Source organism: Frieseomelitta varia, unplaced genomic scaffold (genome assembly GCF_011392965.1).
Source record: "Frieseomelitta varia isolate USP_RPSP 00005682 unplaced genomic scaffold, Fvar_1.2 scaffold_157, whole genome shotgun sequence".
Classification (NCBI taxonomy): domain Eukaryota; kingdom Metazoa; phylum Arthropoda; class Insecta; order Hymenoptera; family Apidae; genus Frieseomelitta; species Frieseomelitta varia.
In genome coordinates, this window is record NW_025109272.1 from 64,017 (window position 1) to 85,064 (window position 21,048).

Here is a 21,048-nt window from a genome sequence, read left to right on the forward strand (position 1 = left end):
GTCTCGGTTTACACGTTTGTCCGGGCGACGTGAGCTAAGGGAAAAAAAATTCAACCGAGTCTTACCTGCACGTTAATACAATTCGCACAGTGTACACGCCATATTGGACACGACTGCTAGACGGACATCACGCGTTTCTGGAACCAGGTAGCCTAGCTACGTTTCATGTTAATCGTTACCATTCGATCGTATCGACCGCACTCCTCTGCATTCCCTAGAAAACACTCGGCACGTTCGAAGCGTGTGCTTTTACGTTGCCAAACTTATTGGCCATCGGGAAACGTGCGCGTACGTATTTCTTTCAAAGAGGCGCGAATCGCACGAGTTTAACCACTTTCGTGACGATTGTTACTTTTCGTTCGCGCGATTAGCGTTGCGTAAACATTTTGCTTTCGGCGAGAAGGGGGGATTACAATTCCGTAAAATGGAAGAGAATGTTGCTTATTATATAAATAAATTGTTTTAACTAATTGTTAATAATATTATTTTAAGCAATGCACGTCAGTTAAAATTTGCGTGCTCTCTTCGTAAGTTCTTCGTAATGCGCAAACTACGAATATTTGAAGTGAACGTATGTCGATTTTGGGATGTGTATGAAATATCAAAGTATCAAGGTTATCACGAAACGAATTGAATACGTTTTTCATTTTGGAAATTTTTCGTTCGTTTTTTCATTTCCTGGAAAATGTTCGATCCAATCTAGTAGAGGACAGAGTTTCCCTGTCACGATTGATCAATACGTAAATGAGCATTCAAAAGTTCAGACCGCGAGATATCTCTACGTATGAAAGTATCCTCAACGCTTCGAAAATATCGCATGCCTTTTTTCGAGAGAAAGAGAAAAAAAGAGGAATTTATTTTGGCACCGTTGGAAATTATTATGTATATGACAGATAACATACTACTTCAAATCGCTTCAAAATCGGAGAAAAATATCTTAGGTTAAAGTTCATTGAAATGTAAATTAGTGTATTACTGATTTCTTTGTTTGAAACAATAATTTGCATCGACGAATAATTTTGGGCAAATCAAAATCCCTCTAAACAGGATCACGACAGTATTTAATCGCTCTAGGTTGCCAGCATTGTGTCGAGTATACATGTATGTATGTAGTTCATAGTTCTCTATTACATATTTATTCTTGTAAAGTTTTGTTTTCTTTCGTAGTTCCTCGGCTATTTAACATAAAGAAGAACGTTTGTCATGCCGTTACAAGTTCACGATGTTCAGGTAATTTATTAACACAATTATGCAGTAATTTGTTTACGCGAATAGAATATTTCACGGGCAAATTCGAATTGTCGCCTTTGTATATATTCGTGTATATTATATTTCCTTCCTGTATTACAGTTGTTATGTCAGTTTTGATTGTGTTACTTTCACGCTTCATATTTTTATTGTTTGAAGCATGGTGAACCATGAATTTCTATTTTTATATAATATGATGGCATATATATGACGTTTTTTTATACATAGCAAAATGTTGTGGAGCCTATGCAAGTTGATGCTCCTGCAGAAGATAATGATAACGCAGAGGAAGAACCGTACATTGTGGAAAATCCAACATTGGTAAATGTTATTTCCTTTTGAATCTTTGGTTTCTGATAACAATTTTTAGAAATTTGTCCTGATAAACTTGCTGCAACGCTGCTTTCTTTTCAGGACTTGGAAGTCTACGCCAATAGCTACACTGGGCTTGCTAAATTATATAGGCTCATATACATAGCTGACCATTGTCCAATGTTAAGGATAGAGGCACTAAAAATGGCTATATCTTATGTGATGACAACATACAATGTTTCTTTGTACATCATATTACACAAAAAATTAGTGCAAGCTGTAGGTACGCCTGGATTGCCAGATGTTGCAGCGCAGTCAACGTCCCAGGATATGTTGACTTTAGATCAAGCTTGGGTTGAAACGCGTTCTAAAAAGGCTGCTCTGAAACTAGAGAAATTTGATACAGATCTTAAAAACTATAGAAGTAATTCAATTAAGGAAAGTATCAGAAGAGGTCATGACGATTTAGGAGATCATTATCTAGATTGTGGTGATCTTGTCCATGCCTTGAAGTGTTATTCCAGAGCAAGGGATTATTGCACTAGTGGAAAACATATTGTTAACATGTGTCTGAATGTTATTAAAGTTTCTGTTTATTTGCAAAATTGGACTCATGTACTGAGCTATGTAACAAAGGCAGAAAGTACACCAGATTTTTCTGATGTTCATGGCAAAGACAACAATCAGTCTATAGTTACAAAATTAAAAGTTGCAGCTGGTCTAGCAGAACTAGCAACTAGAAAATACAAAATGGCTGCAAGACACTTTTTACAGGCATCGTTGGATCATTGTGATTGCCCTGAATTGTTGTCTCCTGGAAATGTTGCTCTCTATGGAGGACTCTGTGCTTTGGCCACATTTGATAGACATGAATTACAAAAGCAAGTTATCTTTAGCAGTTCGTTTAAATTGTTTCTAGAATTGGAACCACAGTTAAGAGATATTATTTTCAAATTTTACGAATCAAAGTATGCGTCCTGCTTAAAATTGCTGGACGAAATTAAGGATAATATCCTTTTGGACATGTACATAGCGCCACACGTTAATGTATTATACACGCAAATTCGAAATAGAGCATTGATACAATATTTTAGTCCATACTTGAGCGCAGACATGAGACGTATGGCAACCGCTTTTAATAGGACAGTTTCAGAATTGGAAGATGAACTGATGTTATTAATTCTGGATGGTCAGATACAAGCTCGTATAGATTCTCATAATAAAGTAATTATTGTTATCATTACTTAATATTTTTGTAGAGTCATTTTTTTTTTATTTAATGAATCTTATGAATCTAGATTCTATATGCAAAGGATGTTGATCAACGTAGCACAACTTTCGAGAAGTCTATGAGCGTTGGGAAAGAGTATCAAAGACGTACGCGCATGTTAATTTTAAGGGCTGCAATGTTGAAGCAACAAATTCAAGTTAAGGTAATTGAATCAAAATTAAAAAAATATTTTTTAATTTTACAGAGTCCATTTTTTTTAATGTTACAGAGTCCACAGCGCGATAGTACTCAAGGAGGAGAAATGTCTGTTACTTGGAAGCAATAGTTCAATGGTAAGAAAATGAACTGTGATTTATGTTAACTTTTTGGTTGATAAATGTATTTATGCAGACAAATTGCTACGGTCAGTAAAATATGAAAAAGTATTTCGATGCTATATTGGATATATTAATAAATATTTAAGATGCTGATACTAAATTTTCGATAAAATTATAGAATATGTATATAACACGTTATAGTGTAAGTGGAAACAAAACTAGTATTTTTAAAAATGTGTTAATTACATGTATGAACGAATCTTTGATATACATAATGTAAAAACTAAAATTTTACTATCAATAAATATATCAACACTTTTTTTCATGCATGAATGTTTTCTTTTCTGCATCGATCGCGTTCTGTATTATAATTATGTTATATTATATTATATTATAAAATTAATATACGTATGTTAATTATCACATATGATAATAATAACAATAATAATAATAATTAAAACTAGAAAAAAGTACTTTTTCTAAAGAAATTTTTTATGTTAATACTTATCAAATGCCAACTATTTTATATGTAATTTATTTATATTTATGTGTAACATGTTATAAATATATAACAATTATTACATTTATGTGTAACGTGTTAAAAACAATATATAAAAATTATTATTCATGAAATTGTACACAATTTTTGTAAAAGTGAAACGTTTGTGCTCTTCATACATTTGATTAACATAGCAACAACAATTTTACATGTTGTACATTTTATATACTATAGTAAATTTTATTGTAATCTTAAAAAAATACAATATGCAATTATAAAAGCTCCAGTTAATTATGGAATATTTTAAAAAGTGCGAACTTTTTAAAATCAGTTCTTTTTAGATAATTTATCTTCCATCAATAGTAATAATAATATTACAACGATTATTTAACTGTAGTATATACATATATAATAGAAGTTTTAAAGTTAAATTTTTGCAAAAATACATTTGACTTATATTATTGCAAAAAGGTACGAATTAGTCAGATTAATACAATCTGTATTTCCAGTTATTTAAATAATCGATGACTTACATGGCAACAAAATAATCGATTTAGTAGACTAAAAACTAAAATAACATATTTTATAAAATCATATAATATATAAAAAATAAAAAAGAATCAATTACATAAAAATTATAATATAAACAATGTTTTAAAATTTGTAATTGATAACAAAATTTTACAATAATATTGTGAGGAATCCATTAATAATTTTCTTCTTGAACCTGAAAAAAATATTTTCATGTGTTAATTAAGTGTCAAGGAGAGAATAACATAATTGCGATTTATAGTAAGCAACACTTATTGCCTTTATTCAGCCTCCAATAGTTATGTTAACATGATAAATGATAATATTCATTAAATGTTAAATGATGTAAAAGCACAAAAAAATTATATAAATAAAATATACAAAAATTTAACAATATATGATTTTGAAATTCAACTATTATATACCATTCTCAGCATAAACTACTTTTTAAACTGTCAAATATTTTAATTTAAAGATAAATCTCTTGACTTAAAATACGAATTAAGCGTTCAGATCATATTTTTATTCTTACAATATTTAACTTTCAACGAATTAATTAATATTGAGACTATAAAAATTTGCAAGTATTGTGCGGCAATATTTTGTGCGGTATATAATAGTTCAAATTGTTACAAACACAGATTAGTAAATGCATTAAATACGTTTCAGTTTGTATACCTTTAAGGCAGTTGAAACACCATATGTAACAAGAACTCCTAAACCAAATGCTAAAAGATGTGGAATGTATTTGATTCCTGGTATGCTAGGCTCTTTTGTCAATAAAAGTTTTATGAAAGACAACTTTTTGTCAGAATATGGTGGATAACGGCATCTGGAATAAATTACAAACAATAATTATTCTTTCATGAATTCATTCTTACGTTAAATATTATGCAATATAATTTTATGAAGCATTGCTTACGATCCTAATATTTCTCCTAATTTATTGAAATCTTTAATAAGGCATCCTTTCTTGTGCACGAAAGTATCATATGTATACTTTCCATGATAAGCTCCTATACCAGAATTACCAACACCACCAAATGGCAAAGTGTCAACTGAAAAACAGATATTTAACATGTGATTAAATATAAAATATATTATAATATTACATATACATAGATTTAGAACACAAATATTCTATGTAGTAATATTCTATAATATCCTATGTAATATTTTATATTCTATATATATAATTTAAGAATATCACTATATAGAATTCTATAATATAATAATAGAGTACAAATAATTATGCAAATGCCATACGATACTGTGCGACATGTTACTGTATGCAGACTATTGAAAATTGAGTAAGAAGCATGAAAATATACAAAAAAAAGCTGTTAGATTTTATATATTAGCAGTTTTGTAAGAAAATAATTTTGTGGACAGATTGGTTTAATGCAATGATACGTTTATTGATAAGTAAATCACTATGTTTCATCCAACAAAATATACAAGGCTCAAATATTTATATGTACATATGTGCAAAAAAGAAGTTTTGTGTGTTACTATATGTACATTTTATTAAATTGTATCCATTAACAAAAAACAAAGAATAAATGACAACTTCAATACCTGCTAAATTCATCATTATATCATTTACACATGCATTACCGCTGCTTGTATTTTTGAGAAATAATGATATAGTTTTTTCGTCGGTGCAAAATATGTACAAACTTAATGGCTTCTTCCTGTATAGAATATGTAATATATATGAATTAACACTTCAAATGTAAAGATTTATGGAGAAATGAAATTATTTGTATATTATAATAATGATTGTAGTTGCAAAAAATTATAATGATAAAGTATTATACATATTAATATTAAAATATTGCTATATATTATTACCAATATATGTATGTACATTCTTATATAGGACAGAATAAATATAGGAAGAATTTAAGTATGTTTAAAATTTGGCTTAAAACAGCGTAAATCATTTCCTTCCCTACAATTAATATTTATAAAAGGAGAAAGAATAACTTTTTGCATTTGCTCATTTAATGAAAATTGATGTACGTCTATTGAAATTCTTAACAGATCTTAACACTTTAAAAACGAGTATGATATGATATAAAATATACCCAATACCAATACCAATATGGATTCATATCAAAATATGCAATATCATAGTCGCAACCAGTATCTTAATCTAACCTCCAGTAAAAAGTTAATTTGTTAGAACAACCAAGCTAAATCATATCTGCTTCATAGCTAAATCATATTACTATTAAGCAATCAAGCATTCATCACCTAATATCTTGACTCACCACAATATTGCATTAGTGTTTCATTTACTCCTATACTTCCGCTACGAGTTTGACTTATTAATAAATCCTGAACTTTTCTGTCCTTGGAAAATATATACAATACGAGTGGGGATTCACTAAACGTAAAAAATTAATTGTTATATATTATATTTTTTTATTTATTTTATTAATTTTCCTAATTAAATCTACGAAATTGCATCAGTGATATTTTATGTTATTATAAATTTCCTACATGAAGATCATTTTTGAAGTTCATAATTATTATTGAATACTTTTTGGCATTTTTATTAAAAAAAAAATTGATATATAAAGGACTTACCGACTATTTATGAAGTTAATTGCTTCATAGGCGTTATTTATGTTTATAAATGGTAATATTGGACCGAATATTTCATCTTGCATCACAGGATCCGTAGGCTTAACATCAATGAGTATAGTTGGCGAGATATATCTCTCACTAGCATCGCAAACACCTCCTATTGCCACTTTACCATTGTTTAAATATTTTACAAGACGCCTTTTAAAAGTATAAGATTATGTGAAATTAAAAGATATATGAAATTAAAAGATATATAATAAAAAAAAAAATTTCTTACTGATAATGATTTTCGTTAATTATACGTGTAAAATCTGGACTTTCCTTGGGATTATCGGCATACCATTCTTTTAATATTTGTTTTGCCTTTTCTATAAATTTATTTTGAATTTCTTCTGTGCAAAGTATATAATCGGGTGCGACACAAGTTTGTCCACCATTAATGCATTTACCCCAAAGTACTCTTTTCACACTTATTTCTAAATCTGCTGTATTATCTATATACACAGGACTGTAAAATATTACATTTACTGATCATTTTTATATATCATCAAATGTAGAGAATAAAATAATAAGAAATATACATTTCTTACCTTTTACCGCCAAGTTCTAGCGTAACAGGCGTTAAAAATTTATTTGCTGCATTTCTTATAATTTTTCCGACTGTAGTAGATCCTGTGTAAAAGATGTAATCGAATCTTTGTTTAAGTAATTCTGTTGTTTCAGAAACACCTCCTAGCACAACATGAATGCATTCCTAGAATGTATAATATTTTAAAATAAGAAATGCCTATGCGTTTTCTAAATTATTTTCGTCTTCTCGTTAAAGTTTGCTTGGGGTACATACTTGATCTAAATATTTTGGAATAATTTTTGCCAAAACTGCTGATGTGGCAGAAGATAATTCTGATGGTTTAAGAATAACACAATTACCAGCAGCTATTGCTCCTATTAGAGGAACTGCACATAGTTGGAAAGGATAATTCCATGGTCCTATAACAAGAACTACACCATATGGCTCTTTCTTAATTTCAACTTTGTCCAATATGTTGACTATTGCTTTTGAAGGCTGAAATATACAAATAAATTGAATTTTATATTTATCTATTCAAATCAGTTAGTTATATATAAAAAATTATAAAATATCAATACTTTTTCATCAGCTGACCATTCCTTAAGATGTCGAAGCAGTTCTATAACTTCTCCTTCTGTAAATTTTATTTCTGTTGTAACAGTTTCAAATTTACACTAAAAAAGAAATGCATTATTTATGTTACATGAATATAAAGTGAAATAATAATTATAATTTTTACACAACCTTATGCAGATCAGTAGCAAGAGCTGATATAATTTCTTGTTCGCATTCTTCTAACATAAGTAATGCTTGTTTTAATTGTTTTTTTCTCCATTCTAGTGATCTTGTTTTACCACTAAGAAATACAGTTCGTGTGCGATCTACTAGCTATAAAGAAAAACTTTATTTGCATAATAAAAAGTTTTTATATTTAAAAATTAGTGTACTTACACTTGCATAATCTGTCATTTTCCCGTTAGTTTGTGCTAGAATAAGAGAACATAAATGATCAATATAATAGTATTATTAATATCTATGAATATTAAATATTATAAATAGTACCACAAATAGTTACATAAATAATAATTATGATGATTAAATATAAAATAAACTTTTATATTTTTGTAAATGTACTTGATAAAAGATATATTCAAATTATTTCATTCCTGTAAGTATATTAAAGTACAATAACATATAAAAAATTTAAATATTTATTATAATACTATACAATTCTATATTATTTATATTATATTATATAATCTATTATTACATTCAATATTATAATTTATAAACATCCAGAATTAAATGTACATATATAAAAGCAATTTTGAAATGCAATTGTGTGAAAGTACTTTTTTAAAAAAAAGAAACTAACATATAAATGTATTTAAAAAACTATCCATAATAAAAATGTTTGTTCGGATGATAGCATAAGAAGAAAGCAATTAAACCAATGAATAAAACAATAAAATTTAATTTAGCTATTTTGCAATAAAATTGATTAATAAAGCGATAAATTATTTAAAAAAGAAATTATATATATATTTATACATATCCACTATATTACTGAGAAATGAATGATATTAGTTAATAAATTTGTGTGACATTCTTAACTTTTGAGTAATATTTTAAATGAATTTATTGCATACTACTACATAAAAGTTACAGACGAAACTATATTGATTGCATTTAATAAGTTAATTATAAAATTTGAAATTATGTAATTTTTGATAAAAATTCTTGGAAGTAATATGTATATTTTTCTTCTAAATTCAAAATAATAAAATCAAAAAAAGAAAAACAATAAAAACAGCAAGAATAAATTGGAAATAAAAAATTAAAAATTGCTTTCATCACATCTGTAGATATACGTACTTCATTTCTTGAAGAACAATAAACTGAACTTTGAGCACACGTTTATCAAAATTCCATAGAACAATTTACTCTCTACGTGGTACAGTATCGATAAAGAAAACATTTCAATATTTCACCATACATATATGAGGTATTTTTTTGTAGATGTCAGCACAGTTTGGAAGAGAAATGATAGATTTGAAATGATCTGTTAGTCTATGATGGCGAGTACTCAATACTTGTTTTGTGCTATCTTATTATTTTGATAATTTTACGTGCAGGTAACGCGAAATGTGTCAAAAATGTTTCAAATAGTTAAAGAAAAACAGTTAGACATGTTATTATCATGCATAGTGCTTGTGTTCAGTGACAAGTGCAATTAGGTAATTTTACAAAATTGTTCGCAACAAATTATATAAATATTTTGTATAGATAAATGTGTCATAGCAATCTACGTATATGCAATTTTTATAAACTGTATTTTTAAGCTGGCATTTGTTTTATTTAAAAATTAAAGAACTTGAGTTTACTACTACTGAATGATAATATAATTCTCTGATCAGTTAAACGAAGGACTCAACACTTTTTAAATTTTACTTTCAGATTCGTGTTAGTTGAAGATAAATCCTGATCGTTGTCAATTTCTTTTCAATGCACGTGAGTATTGAGAATGTATTATTTTATATCAGTATGGAACAAATTTTAGTAGTTGCGACAAAATTATCGAAGTATGTATGTAGGATTATGATTCTGTTACCCCGCGCGAAATTCAAATGCATACTTCGGTGTCTGAAAGATTCCAAATATTATTACAGTGAGATTTATGTTGAAAATATAATAAATATCGAAACATATATTGAATCAATGTATGTGATGCGTTAAAATATGCAGTGGTGCACTATATTTTTTCACGAAATTCCTACCATCAATATTATTGTAAAACTTTGTTGATGGTTCCACGGTAATTTTTACGCTCATATTTTATCGTCGCTTTGTTTTCCAATTCCTGATGATTACCGGTTTTTTCCTTGAAAGCCTATATTTTATATATATATATTATTATTATTATTATATATTATATTATATATTCCATATAAAATCTAATTATACGAAGTGCGTGAAAGAGGCCACTCAAATATACATATTTTTTCTTGTTTTCAATGTCATGAGAAAAGATTTTTAACATAATTTAAATAGTTTTTAAAACTGAGTATCGTGGAAAAAGAAGTTTTATTTCGTTCATTTTCTCCCGTTTCTCTTTTTGGAGTCGTCGTTAATTTTTATGTAGGAAAAAACTTGTATTTCTTTCTATTCTTCCATCTTGTAACAGACGCAGAAATACATTTAAATATCCCTGAATCATGATTTCCAGATGATCACCAAAATTACGATAAATGAATTTACTCTTTATTAATAAATTTTACAAGTATTAATGAAAAGAAGACGGAGAAAAATACGCAACATTTTTATGCCGTGATGCGAACGGATTGAATCATTAAATGTGTAATATATGTATATGAATGCATGTGGTACAATGTCGACATGATAGTTCAGTTTTTTTATTCACGGGTAGCTTGTTAAGTATTGAATAAAAAATTACTAAGTTGCTCCAGAGATACAATGAATCGCATAATTAACGTTTGTTCTGCTATTTCATCAGAAAATAATCACAGTAGATATATTATTCATTTTAGAAAATGCATCGTCGGTAAACTTTGAATAACATTGTAATAAATTCACGTATTATTTTAACAGCGTCGTAAAATTCCATTATATCTCTGGTGATCAAGATCATCTTTAAACATACTTTTTCGTCTATTATGAAAAATAGAAAGAAATGTAGGTTTTCTACATGAGAAATAACAACGACCTTGGAGAAACCTAGAAAAATGATAATTATAATTGGAGTTCACATAATACCCCAGTAATTTTTTATTTATATAGATATTTTACATGTATAGTAGAAATCACGTTCAAAAGCGGATTTATATATATATATAACAAGAGTTTTATTTACAATTGAGCACCGGCTAAAATTTGGTTTTGCATAAATAAGCTTCATACAAAGTTCTATTGTGATAATTTTATAATATTTTCATATATTACGACTGGAAACGTTTAATTTATTAATTTATTAAAAGTTCTTGCGCAACACGCTATTCACGTAAGGAGAACAAAAAAAAAGTGAATACTATATTTCCTTGAGACCATGAATACAATAATATTTAAAGTTAAATTTTTAATAATAAGTATAATTTATATTTACACGCATATTTAATAATGTAATTTAATAATTATTATATTATATTTAATAATTTAATTTAATAATTATTATATTATATTTAATAATTTAATTTATATCAATAGTTAATTATATTAACAATTTATATTTAGGAATTAAACTCTTTAAAAAACTTATAGAATACATATTCTACATTTATAGAATAGCCTTCTAGTTGTTCTAAGATAAAAAGAAAATAAATTTTTGTCACTCACCTCCTATTTATAAAATAATTAAACGAATTATAAAATAGCTATTGTTATTGGATATATACTGTACAGTCGATACACACACTTTGCTCAAGAGAATTGAATTTATTTATTTATATATCTATTTATTTGTTACAACAGAGTTGAATTTATTTATTTATTTCAACAGAATTGAATTTATTTATTTATTTATTTTTCAATCAACTATATTCAGACTGTAACTATGCGAGACTGATTGTGCGCGAGTAACCGATGAACTAATAAATCTGCGAGTGCAACTTTATGACATACTCGTTTGAATAAGCCTTCGAGATAGCTTTTTATAAATTCTCCTTTGCTAGTTGAGCTTCTTCGCAGGCGCGTTGGTACTCGCGCCTGCGAAGAAGCTCAATGTCGTTGATAAAATAAACATATACTCGTCAATTCATACATACACTATGTAACAAAAAGAAAAAAAAGTAAACGATCAGTGATAAAATGACAGCGACGTTTATGAAGATTTAGTTCTACGTAAGATAATATACACTCATTTATTGTGTGAGTGTTAGCAAATAGAATGTTAATTAACAACGAACTGGTATAAACAAATATAAATAATTATTATTACATAAAGTTAAATTACAAAAGTAAGTGAACACTTACTTTATCTAATTATTTAATAACCAAAATGGCCGTCATAATTGTTTAATTCTCGCTCATCAATCTAGCAGAAAAATGTTAATGACTTCCTGCAATCCGTCGATGGTAAATAATTGCCATTTTTTCTTGATTAATCGTTTGAAATCGAGAAATAATGTTGTTTGATCTACTTTCAACTATTTTTCATTTAGATATAGACCACATGTTCTCAATAGGAGGACTACTCCAAATATTAGTAGAGTTTTATCTTAAATAATTTCCAATAACCTTTGTCACGTGAATAGGAGTCTTATCGGTATCTTGATTTCTTGTAGTAATTTTCAAACAAACTTGTGCGTTATCTTTTCTAATTAAAATTACGATTCCCTTTTACTAAGAAATGAAATACACGCTGTAATACCTTTGTCCATGGATTTTGAGTTTGGTCTGATACACTCAAATGAAAGTAACTCACTTTTCCATCCTTATTGTTCCATGACTATATTTTAACCTAATCATTGGCCTGTTCTGTGTTTTCTATCGATGAAGCAAGTGTTGCGACGAAAATGACAGAAAAATTTGTTTTTGCTCATCATTGCGCTTATTTCGTTTTGTTACATAGTGTTAGAATTGCACGAGGTGCACATAATGCTATTAATGCAAAAATATACGAAATGTACGAAGTTTATTTATTACAATGATATTGCACATATATTTATTTATTGCAATAGATGAAATTTCACATTTCTATTTAAATTCTATTTTCTATGTAACTAGGTTTATAAAAATACGAATTTGCATAAAAATTAGCAGTCTGTTCGTTTTTCATGCGAATTTCATTCAACGTTGCTATCTCTTTTAATAAAACAACGCTGTAAACTCTGCGTTGTACATATATACAACGTGCAATCGTGATTCATTTAATAAGAGAGTTCTGACAAGTCTTAGCTAGGCTCCGCCGAGATTATATAGGTAATTATTATAGATAATACATATATATACAGTTTAGAGCTTTGAAAGTTCTTTAGAAAGTTCTTTAGACATGCGATTAATGTCGATTTACAGAACAATTTATATGTCCTTAAAGTGAACTGTTGAAACTCGACATTCCATTCTAAATGACACTCTACTCTGTTTTAAATGACATTCTTTCTACGAGTTGACTTAGTATAAGTGCATTGATAATAGAATGAAAATAAAAACTTCTGGCTGGTTACAGATATCTGTAATTCTGCTAGTGCTGATGCAATGTACCACGAATATGTTGCACTGATAAGCAGCGCAGATACGCGATTTCACTAGAAGTAAGAAGTCTAAGAAACGATTGAACGACTGGAAGAGATAAAAAAAAGTCACGTACAAGTATTCGTATTTATTTGTGGAATTTTGTTATGAATTCGTTTTCAAACTTCACGCACACCTTAATTTTATTCTATGAATAAAGATTATAATTGAAAAAAATTGAAGTTGATATTAAATAATGATAGTTGCATTACTTTGTTTTTCGACATTTCAATATCCTGATAATCTACATTCGACATTGTTATTTTCTGATAAAATGATAATTTTCTCTAGGTCATTTCAAGCAGAAAAGATAAGAAATAATTTTATCGATTGCCAATTGATAGTATGCTTTAACTTTAATTTTGTCGATTGCCAATTGATTGCTTTAACTTTCTACTGAATTCTGAATTAAATATGAAGATATTAATTGACATTCATCTATTTGCGTAATAAAAACTATTGCGATAACGAGTACTCATTGCGTAATGTAACAATCTTTTCATGCAATTGAATTAACAGAAAGGAAAGGCAAGAAAAAGCAATGTAAATTTAATGAAACAAAGATCGAAGAAAGGTTTCTTATTATATTAATCATATTTTCAAAATCATATTGTCGAACGCTATAGTTTTTGAGCACGTAGGATGATTCACACAACTATAACAAGCCGCATCATCTTTTTTAAATAGGAACTTATACTTTTTTCTTTTTGCATGCATTCAATCTTTTCATTACTCTACGTAAAAATGACATCAGAGGAACGTGATCGAAAAATGACTAAACTTGAAAGATATTTTAATTTTAATTTTGTAAAATTCATTTTGTGGAAAACAAAGTACGATGATGAAGATTCACGCAGGATTCACGAGTTTATTTTCCTTCTTTTTTATGCGACAAAACTTGCAAAATTAAAGCTGAAATATTTTTTTTAAATTCACTAATTTTCGACCACGTTAATCTAATTTATTTTTACGTGGAATCAGAGGATTTTATGTATGCAAAAACAAAAAGAGAGAAAATTTCCATTCTTGTCCACACAGTTCAGAATTAGCTAAATATTCAATACACGGTAAATTTTCAAACTCAATTTTCTTAGAATCTTAAATGACACCTTAACGTAATTCAGATCGTGTTAACGAAACTGTTGAAAAAATATTAAATATTGAATATAACCTTGCAATAATTTCACCGTATGTAAACAATATTTTTACTTTTAAATGTAACTAAATGTAACTTTTGTCACTGATACAATAGTACAATCATCACTTCGTGGTCTCAGAAACTAATCATTTTCATGTTTGAAATCTTTCTCTTTTCCAACAAAATGCATAATCACATCATTTTTTCTTACGTGTATTTACGCATAACACAATCAACCTATCGTTATATGATAAATTACAGCGAAAATAGAAATAAAAAAAATAAGATGGCTACTCACTGGCCTGGGTGTCGTTTGATAAATCTGAATCCACAGCGATTCGACACTCGTCCACGACTGGCAACATATTCTGTGCTCCGGCGTAGATAAGTTCTTCGTCTATTTCGAGCACCACTCCCGACTGCAAACATAATTGACGGAATTAGCATCTCAGCAAAAAAGAAAAAAAAAATTGTGCGCGCAACAATATAACTGCAAAATCGATTTTCCTTTCAATGTTAAGGCTATGAATTCAAATTGTTAATTGCTATCAAACTTCAATTTTGATTTTCTGTCTTTCTGTAATGATGTTACCTAGTTTAAGAAATTTGGAGAACCACTAGAGATAGTTCAAATTCAAGATTCCCAAGTATTGTGTAATTATCTCGTAGATAATCGTTAATTAGATTTCTAAATGAGATTTGTACGCAATAATTGAATTTACTAAAATTATGGTTGATTCTATATCTACCGTATTTTATAATTTTAATAGTTTTTGTTTTTTTTCTACTTTGTTAATTAAAATTTCAAATTTCATTGCCAAGTCCAAAGGAGCTCAAGTTATATAATATTCTTACACTGTCTGTTGAATTAATTCCTGTAAAAAGAAATTGTTTATCTTTTACTGTTCAAACATGAAACACATTCCAAGTTAAAAAAAAAAATTGTTCTCTTTCTAAAAGAAAGATTTTTCGATGATTAATAATAACCATCTGCTCTTCCAATTACTGTTAATCCTTGCTCGTATAAACACAATTATATATTTTCCCTTTTAATTTAATCCTGTTATGCTTGTCAGCGTTAAATCACATCGTGGTCAGTTCGTTCAACCCGAAATCTCGTCGACTCAGTTCATTCCGACAATTGAGAAATGATGCTCGGAATAAAGGAAACGTGATTCCACTTGTGAAAGAGTTATGTGTTTAGAGTCTTATCTCACAATTTCACTTTAGTAACATAGAAAAGACGATGTTGCCTTTCGCACAGCTGTATCACGACTGAACAGAGAGATATCCTTATTCAATCGTACACTGGATGCAAACATATAAAGAATACAGGCTACGCAGTGAAACTTTGTGTTGACAGTGATGACAGTTCCAGGAAGGACCGATATACAGAGAAAATCAGTTAAACGTGAGCACGATGAATCAAGAACCAGGAATTTTCAAATTGTCTACTCGTAAATGTTTGTCCTTTAGTTCAATATTTCTTTTCTTTTCGTAGAGTTGAATATCACGAGGTTTCGAATCGCGTTTCGAAGCGTCAGAGGAATATTTTTTGACTAATTGGACGAGCACTTGCGAAATGTTTGAGGAATAATATGTGAAATACAAACGGAGAAAATTTCTACTTTGTGTTTGTCTTCTATTTTGACTTATTTGTCTTTGCATAATTGAATATTACGAGGCTTCGAATTAATTGTTATCAGAGTGTGAAACACGTTCAAAATTGAAAATTTATCTCATCTCAGGATGGCACTAGAGTTAAAAATTTCTATTTAATTCTTAGCTGGTATCATTGCATGTTGGTAGCTATAAATATTTAGGTTTCGCTTCAGTTTTAATTTGATTTAATTTTATTACTATTTTCTATCAGAGAGAATACACAAAGTGTAAAATAAAATTAAATACCTTAAATGTTTGTACATATATAATTTATATAATGCCATATATGCTAAAACACAGTTCCCACAGACATTCCATAATTTTGCAATCTTCATTTTGCAAAAACGACCAATTTACAGGCTCACAGACTTAAATTACTAAAACTGCCAGGTCATAAATCTTATCTAGTTACCGTACTATTATAATTTATACTCTGTTGTTTATAACAAGAAATAAAATATAGAAGCAAAGATCCTTTCTCTTCTTAAATTAATGTCTTCAATCTAGATTTACCCAATTTCAGATTATTGAGATTTGAATCTATAGAATCAAATCAAATGAAATTATTGTTAAAATAAAGAAAAATCCTAAGGATTGAAAAGGTAAAATACATAATTGGAAAATTAAGAGACGAGAAGATAAAAAATACAGTTCAAAGTACGAAATGTCTTGAGATAAGAATGTGTTTAATGTCTCTGATATGATTGACGTCTTTAAAATATTAAGATGCAAATTATGCATATTTTCGTATTTCTTTCCTCTGAAGCGAATATTTGAAACAGATTTGTGTCTCATAAATTCAAACGTAACAGGAACGTATGTTCGTAGTCTCGACTTAAACTACGTTGTGTAAGCAAATGTTAGCCACGCCGCCCGTCGGCGTGGGAAAACTTCCTTGGCTATTCGGTAGAAGAGGCCACTCGAGATTAAGGACCATGGGCCGATTCCAATGTTTATGACCGACGCCTGTAAACCGAGCTAGGGTATCCGGACGAGGGTTGGACCGAGGAGGATACCCGAACGAGGACACGAAGCCAGGCGACACTCTGTCGGGAGAACGTCGCCGAGATCGCACGTCCGAACCAGTCCTCAGTTTTATCACGAAAATATACGCTTTGTTGTTAACGGAAATTCCTGTGTAAAATTATTTGCCTACAGTTGTTAAAAATATTAAAAATATTACGCGATATATTAAAATTAATCGATCTAGACTAGACTACGAATTCTATAATCAATTCTACCACTTGCAATCGTTTCTATCGGTTCTTCAATCTTTATCGTTCCTATAATGTGATTATTTTGTTATATCATCAAGTATCGTTGATCTTTATTTCAAAAGAAAATGTCTTCGTCTCACGTTTCTTCTACAAAGTTCCTTATTTCCATTTTCTCTCGCTGACTTCATTTCACGTTGCAACGCAGTATTCAACGATAAATTCCTGTTTACATTTGCTTTCTTGGCGAGCAGATTTGTAAAATTATCACGAGATTTGAAAAATTATGCAAGGAAAAACAAGAATGGAAATATCGTAACTCGCCAACGTACATATAAATTGTAGATTATCTTTGTTTAAGAAACGATAATTGAACACCGCGCCAGGTTTGTTGCAACATAATATGCATAAATTATTCAAACGAGTCTCTTTAATTTAATCTCGACAGTTGGTAGATATTGATAAAAGGAATGGCTAATATAATATTTATAATTATATTAAATTATAATAAGAGAGACAAAAGTCCAACGAGAAATCAAATAATATATCGTAATATGTTAATCTCTTTGAATATGTTATTCTATTTGCTTCGTTTTATTTTTTAACTGTTTTTTCTTTTTAATTTTATGACTTGTTAGTTTAAGCAATAAATTAAGTTTTTGGGCGTTTGAAAATTTTCATGAACATCACTAAAGAAATAGAAAAATTTTATTTACTATATACTATACTATATACTCTATTTTTATCTACTATGCACTTTGGATATTTTATACAGGTATATTATATGTATACATTTTTGAAACTCTTAGTTTTTCAAAAATGCATAAATCCATATTCTAGTAATAAAATTTTTCCATCGTCGAAAAGAAGTGTAGCTTGAAAAGATCTTGTTTTTACGCAATAATTTTATCTCTGTCTCTTTGATTTTGAATCTTGAACAATGCAAACGTACTTATTCGATAAAAAGTTAGTATATAGCATGAATAATCTATCTGAAATTTTAACTATAGCCTCACTGATTGTGTTAATATAACGTATATTCTTACAGTTAAAAAATTTAATAAATAGATCGCAGATTTTCATGCAAATTTATATCTTTACGTGAATGAGAGTTGAATTTCTTGATTAAAAATTGTAATTAGTTATTTTACATGTATTTAAATATATTACGTATATTTTTACGCTTTTAAATTTTGCGCACTTTAAAATCCATAACCCAAACCTAACACAAACCTAATCCACTCCTATTAATATTAACGAAAGCGCGATTACAAAAATATTTTAGAATTAAATTTCATGCTGGATGATAAATTATGATATATGAATTATATCACTTTTCCAAAATCTTAACTACGAAATGTAAAAGGTCAAAATAGCCATTATCAGTATTCATTAATATACATTAAATATACGAACGTAGAAAATAGAATAATAATTACGAGTGGCAATAATTATTAATAATAATTCTTTCTAAGTCTCTGCAAGCAATATTTTACAGTTATTACACACTTAAGTCTGAAATTACATTGTATACACAGTCCGATAATTAAATAACACGTATTTGCTGAGTAACGCTGTATCAACCATGTTCTTGTCATTTCGAAGAACTTCGAAAATTTGAGTTTAATTTTCGTCGTCAACGATCAAAAATCGTTTTGTGTTTTTTTCTCTCTTGTTTCGTCTTGATTTTTTTTAGCTCTCAACAAGAACTCGCGAACTATTGCTCTTGTTTTTTTTTTTACATTACCTGCAGATTTACATCCGCACTCGCTACATTCTAATTTTATAAATTAACGAAGTGTCGTATTTTTCGATCTTTTTTTCGAGCGAAGACTGACAGCAATCATTCAACTCTAACTTATACAAATCTCATGACTCTGCGAAAAAAAAGAAATCAATTGCATGACCAATCATTTCGAGCAGTATCTACTGAGAAACATTTGTTGCTAATCCGTCTCTTGGTCAAAAATCAAACTGAAATGAAAGAAACTGAAAAGAAAGTTACAATGTACAATAAGATTCGCACTTACCGGTACACTTGATACCTGTTGCTCAGTCATTTTTTTGCTGTTCGAAGTTCAGGCTCGCTGTCAGAAGTACGTTTCGCTCTCGCGAAGTAATTCTCCAGAGATTTTAATATCTCGCTTTAATTACACTCGAAACACTATAAAGAAAAACGAGGAAAATCGTTCGTACAGAACTGATTCCGTCGATCTTTATACGAAAGACTGGTCTCGTATACAGAGTTGAAATTCATTAGGAATTCATTTTATCGAGTGAAAATGTCAGGGGTCATGCCTATCTGCATTCAATCGCTGACGATTCCATGATCTGACACACAACGCTTTTTACGTAGGCAACGGTTTGAAAATTCATCGACGATCTTTCCTTTGGAAATTTGTTTCGCTGAATATCGGAATTTCAGAAGCAACGTTTATATAGTGAGAATGACAGATGAAAGTGTGTAATTAAACAATCGAGATGTTCGAGTACCGAGTTGTTTAAAGTTATTCGAAACGAACGAAGTTAACTTCAATTCTTTTTTAAGTAGAATTTCGTTTCGTTCGCAATTTGAATTTGAACGAATGGCTGTAATGAATGTGTGATGGAACTTGGTATTATCGGTGAGCAATAAGTATACCTCTGTAATATTCTTTGAAACCAAAATTTTATTCCAGTCAATTTTAACCAATTTTCCAATTGTCACAAACGATTAATTTGGTATTTTTGTGATAAAACACTAAACGCATTTCTATTAATATTCTCTAATAACAAAATTCCAAGTGTTTGGAGCTATTGCAGCTAGTTGCAGCTATCTCACTTAGAAACTTAAAATTTAATATAAATATTAATAAATATGTATAAAATATATAAATGTATATAAAATATGTATAAAATATGTATAAAATATTAATAAATATATAAATATGTATAAAATATGTATAAAATATTAATAAATATATAAATACGTATAAAATATGTATAAAATATTAATAAATATATAAATATGTATAAAATACGTATAAAATATTAATAAATATATAAATATGTATAAAATACGTATAAAATATTAATAATTATATAAATATATATAAAATATGTACAAAATATTAATAAATATATAAATATGTATAAAATATTAATAAATATTAATAAATATATAAATTAATATATTAATAAATATATTAATAAATATATAAATATGTATGAAATATTAATAAATATTTATTGGCGTAATCAAAAAGACAAGAAAGTGATCTACTAGACTGAAAAGTGTGACAGGAGCGCACACGTGCGACGAATTTTTTCTCGTAAACGGAGCCTCGAATGGAAGATCGATTTCGATTTGTTTGTCTCACAAGGAATCCACTCACTGGCCTGTTGTACTAATCGATACATCCTGTGTATGGACAAACAAATTTCAAGTTACACGATAGTTACGAATCAAGGCGCAACTCTCGATTCTTCCACCGCATAAAGTTGC

At 28.6% G+C, this 21,048-nt stretch overlaps 3 protein-coding genes across 13 annotated transcripts in view; 1 reads left to right on the forward strand and 2 right to left on the reverse strand.

The window, feature by feature from the left end:
- LOC122536614 (uncharacterized protein PF11_0213-like) overlaps window positions 1–179 on the reverse strand; it is a 14,627-nt gene extending 14,448 nt beyond the window's left edge. For both annotated transcript variants that reach the window (XM_043669110.1, XM_043669103.1), the window contains exon 1: window positions 66–179. The gene's annotated coding sequence lies outside the window, so the exon portion shown is untranslated. The remainder of the gene's footprint in view (window positions 1–65) is intronic.
- Window positions 74–5,724, forward strand: LOC122536665 (COP9 signalosome complex subunit 1). 3 transcript variants are annotated; one of them, XM_043669180.1, is made up of 6 exons: window positions 999–1,101; window positions 1,168–1,230; window positions 1,477–1,569; window positions 1,663–2,784; window positions 2,859–2,993; window positions 3,060–3,434. In XM_043669180.1, exons 2-6 carry the CDS (start codon window positions 1,204–1,206, stop codon window positions 3,114–3,116), a joined length of 1,434 nt encoding a protein of 477 aa, XP_043525115.1. In that variant the 5' UTR covers window positions 999–1,101; window positions 1,168–1,203; the 3' UTR covers window positions 3,117–3,434. The 3 variants fall into 3 exon arrangements, with proteins under 3 accessions (XP_043525135.1, XP_043525115.1, XP_043525126.1); XM_043669191.1 differs by lacking the exon at window positions 999–1,101 and adding an exon at window positions 4,117–5,724 and having other exon boundaries at window positions 3,060–3,123; XM_043669200.1 differs by lacking the exons at window positions 999–1,101; window positions 1,168–1,230 and adding an exon at window positions 74–147.
- LOC122536627 (aldehyde dehydrogenase, dimeric NADP-preferring) lies at window positions 3,948–19,800 on the reverse strand. Of its 8 annotated transcripts, none has more exons than XM_043669129.1 (13): window positions 19,595–19,800; window positions 14,987–15,107; window positions 8,256–8,290; window positions 8,049–8,192; window positions 7,883–7,978; window positions 7,578–7,799; window positions 7,324–7,487; window positions 7,011–7,241; window positions 6,734–6,931; window positions 5,717–5,832; window positions 5,061–5,196; window positions 4,817–4,970; window positions 3,948–4,334 (listed from the first exon to the last, which is right to left on the reverse strand). In XM_043669129.1, the coding sequence occupies exons 1-13, from the start codon at window positions 19,622–19,624 to the stop codon at window positions 4,314–4,316; spliced, it is 1,668 nt and encodes a 555-aa protein (XP_043525064.1). In that variant the 5' UTR covers window positions 19,625–19,800; the 3' UTR covers window positions 3,948–4,313. The 8 variants fall into 8 exon arrangements, 7 of the variants coding, with proteins under 7 accessions (XP_043525064.1, XP_043525057.1, XP_043525068.1 ...); XM_043669122.1 differs by lacking the exon at window positions 5,717–5,832 and adding an exon at window positions 6,415–6,530 and having other exon boundaries at window positions 19,595–19,799; XM_043669133.1 differs by lacking the exons at window positions 5,717–5,832; window positions 19,595–19,800 and adding exons at window positions 6,415–6,530; window positions 15,544–15,956.
- Between the last annotated feature and the right edge of the window lie 1,248 nt (window positions 19,801–21,048).

Coding starts and splice junctions, on each gene's coding strand:
- LOC122536627 (XM_043669129.1), bottom strand. CDS start 19,624: ATGACTGAGCAACAGGTATCAAGTGTACCG. Junction 7,979..8,048: donor TTGCTACTGATCTGCATAAG/GTTGTGTAAAAA, acceptor TTTCTTTTTTAG/TGTAAATTTGAAACTGTTAC. Junction 6,932..7,010: donor ATTAACGAAAATCATTATCA/GTAAGAAATTTT, acceptor TACTTTTAAAAG/GCGTCTTGTAAAATATTTAA.
- LOC122536665 (XM_043669180.1), top strand. CDS start 1,204: ATGCCGTTACAAGTTCACGATGTTCAG. Junction 1,231..1,476: donor TACAAGTTCACGATGTTCAG/GTAATTTATTAA, acceptor TTTTATACATAG/CAAAATGTTGTGGAGCCTAT. Junction 2,994..3,059: donor AGCAACAAATTCAAGTTAAG/GTAATTGAATCA, acceptor TTAATGTTACAG/AGTCCACAGCGCGATAGTAC.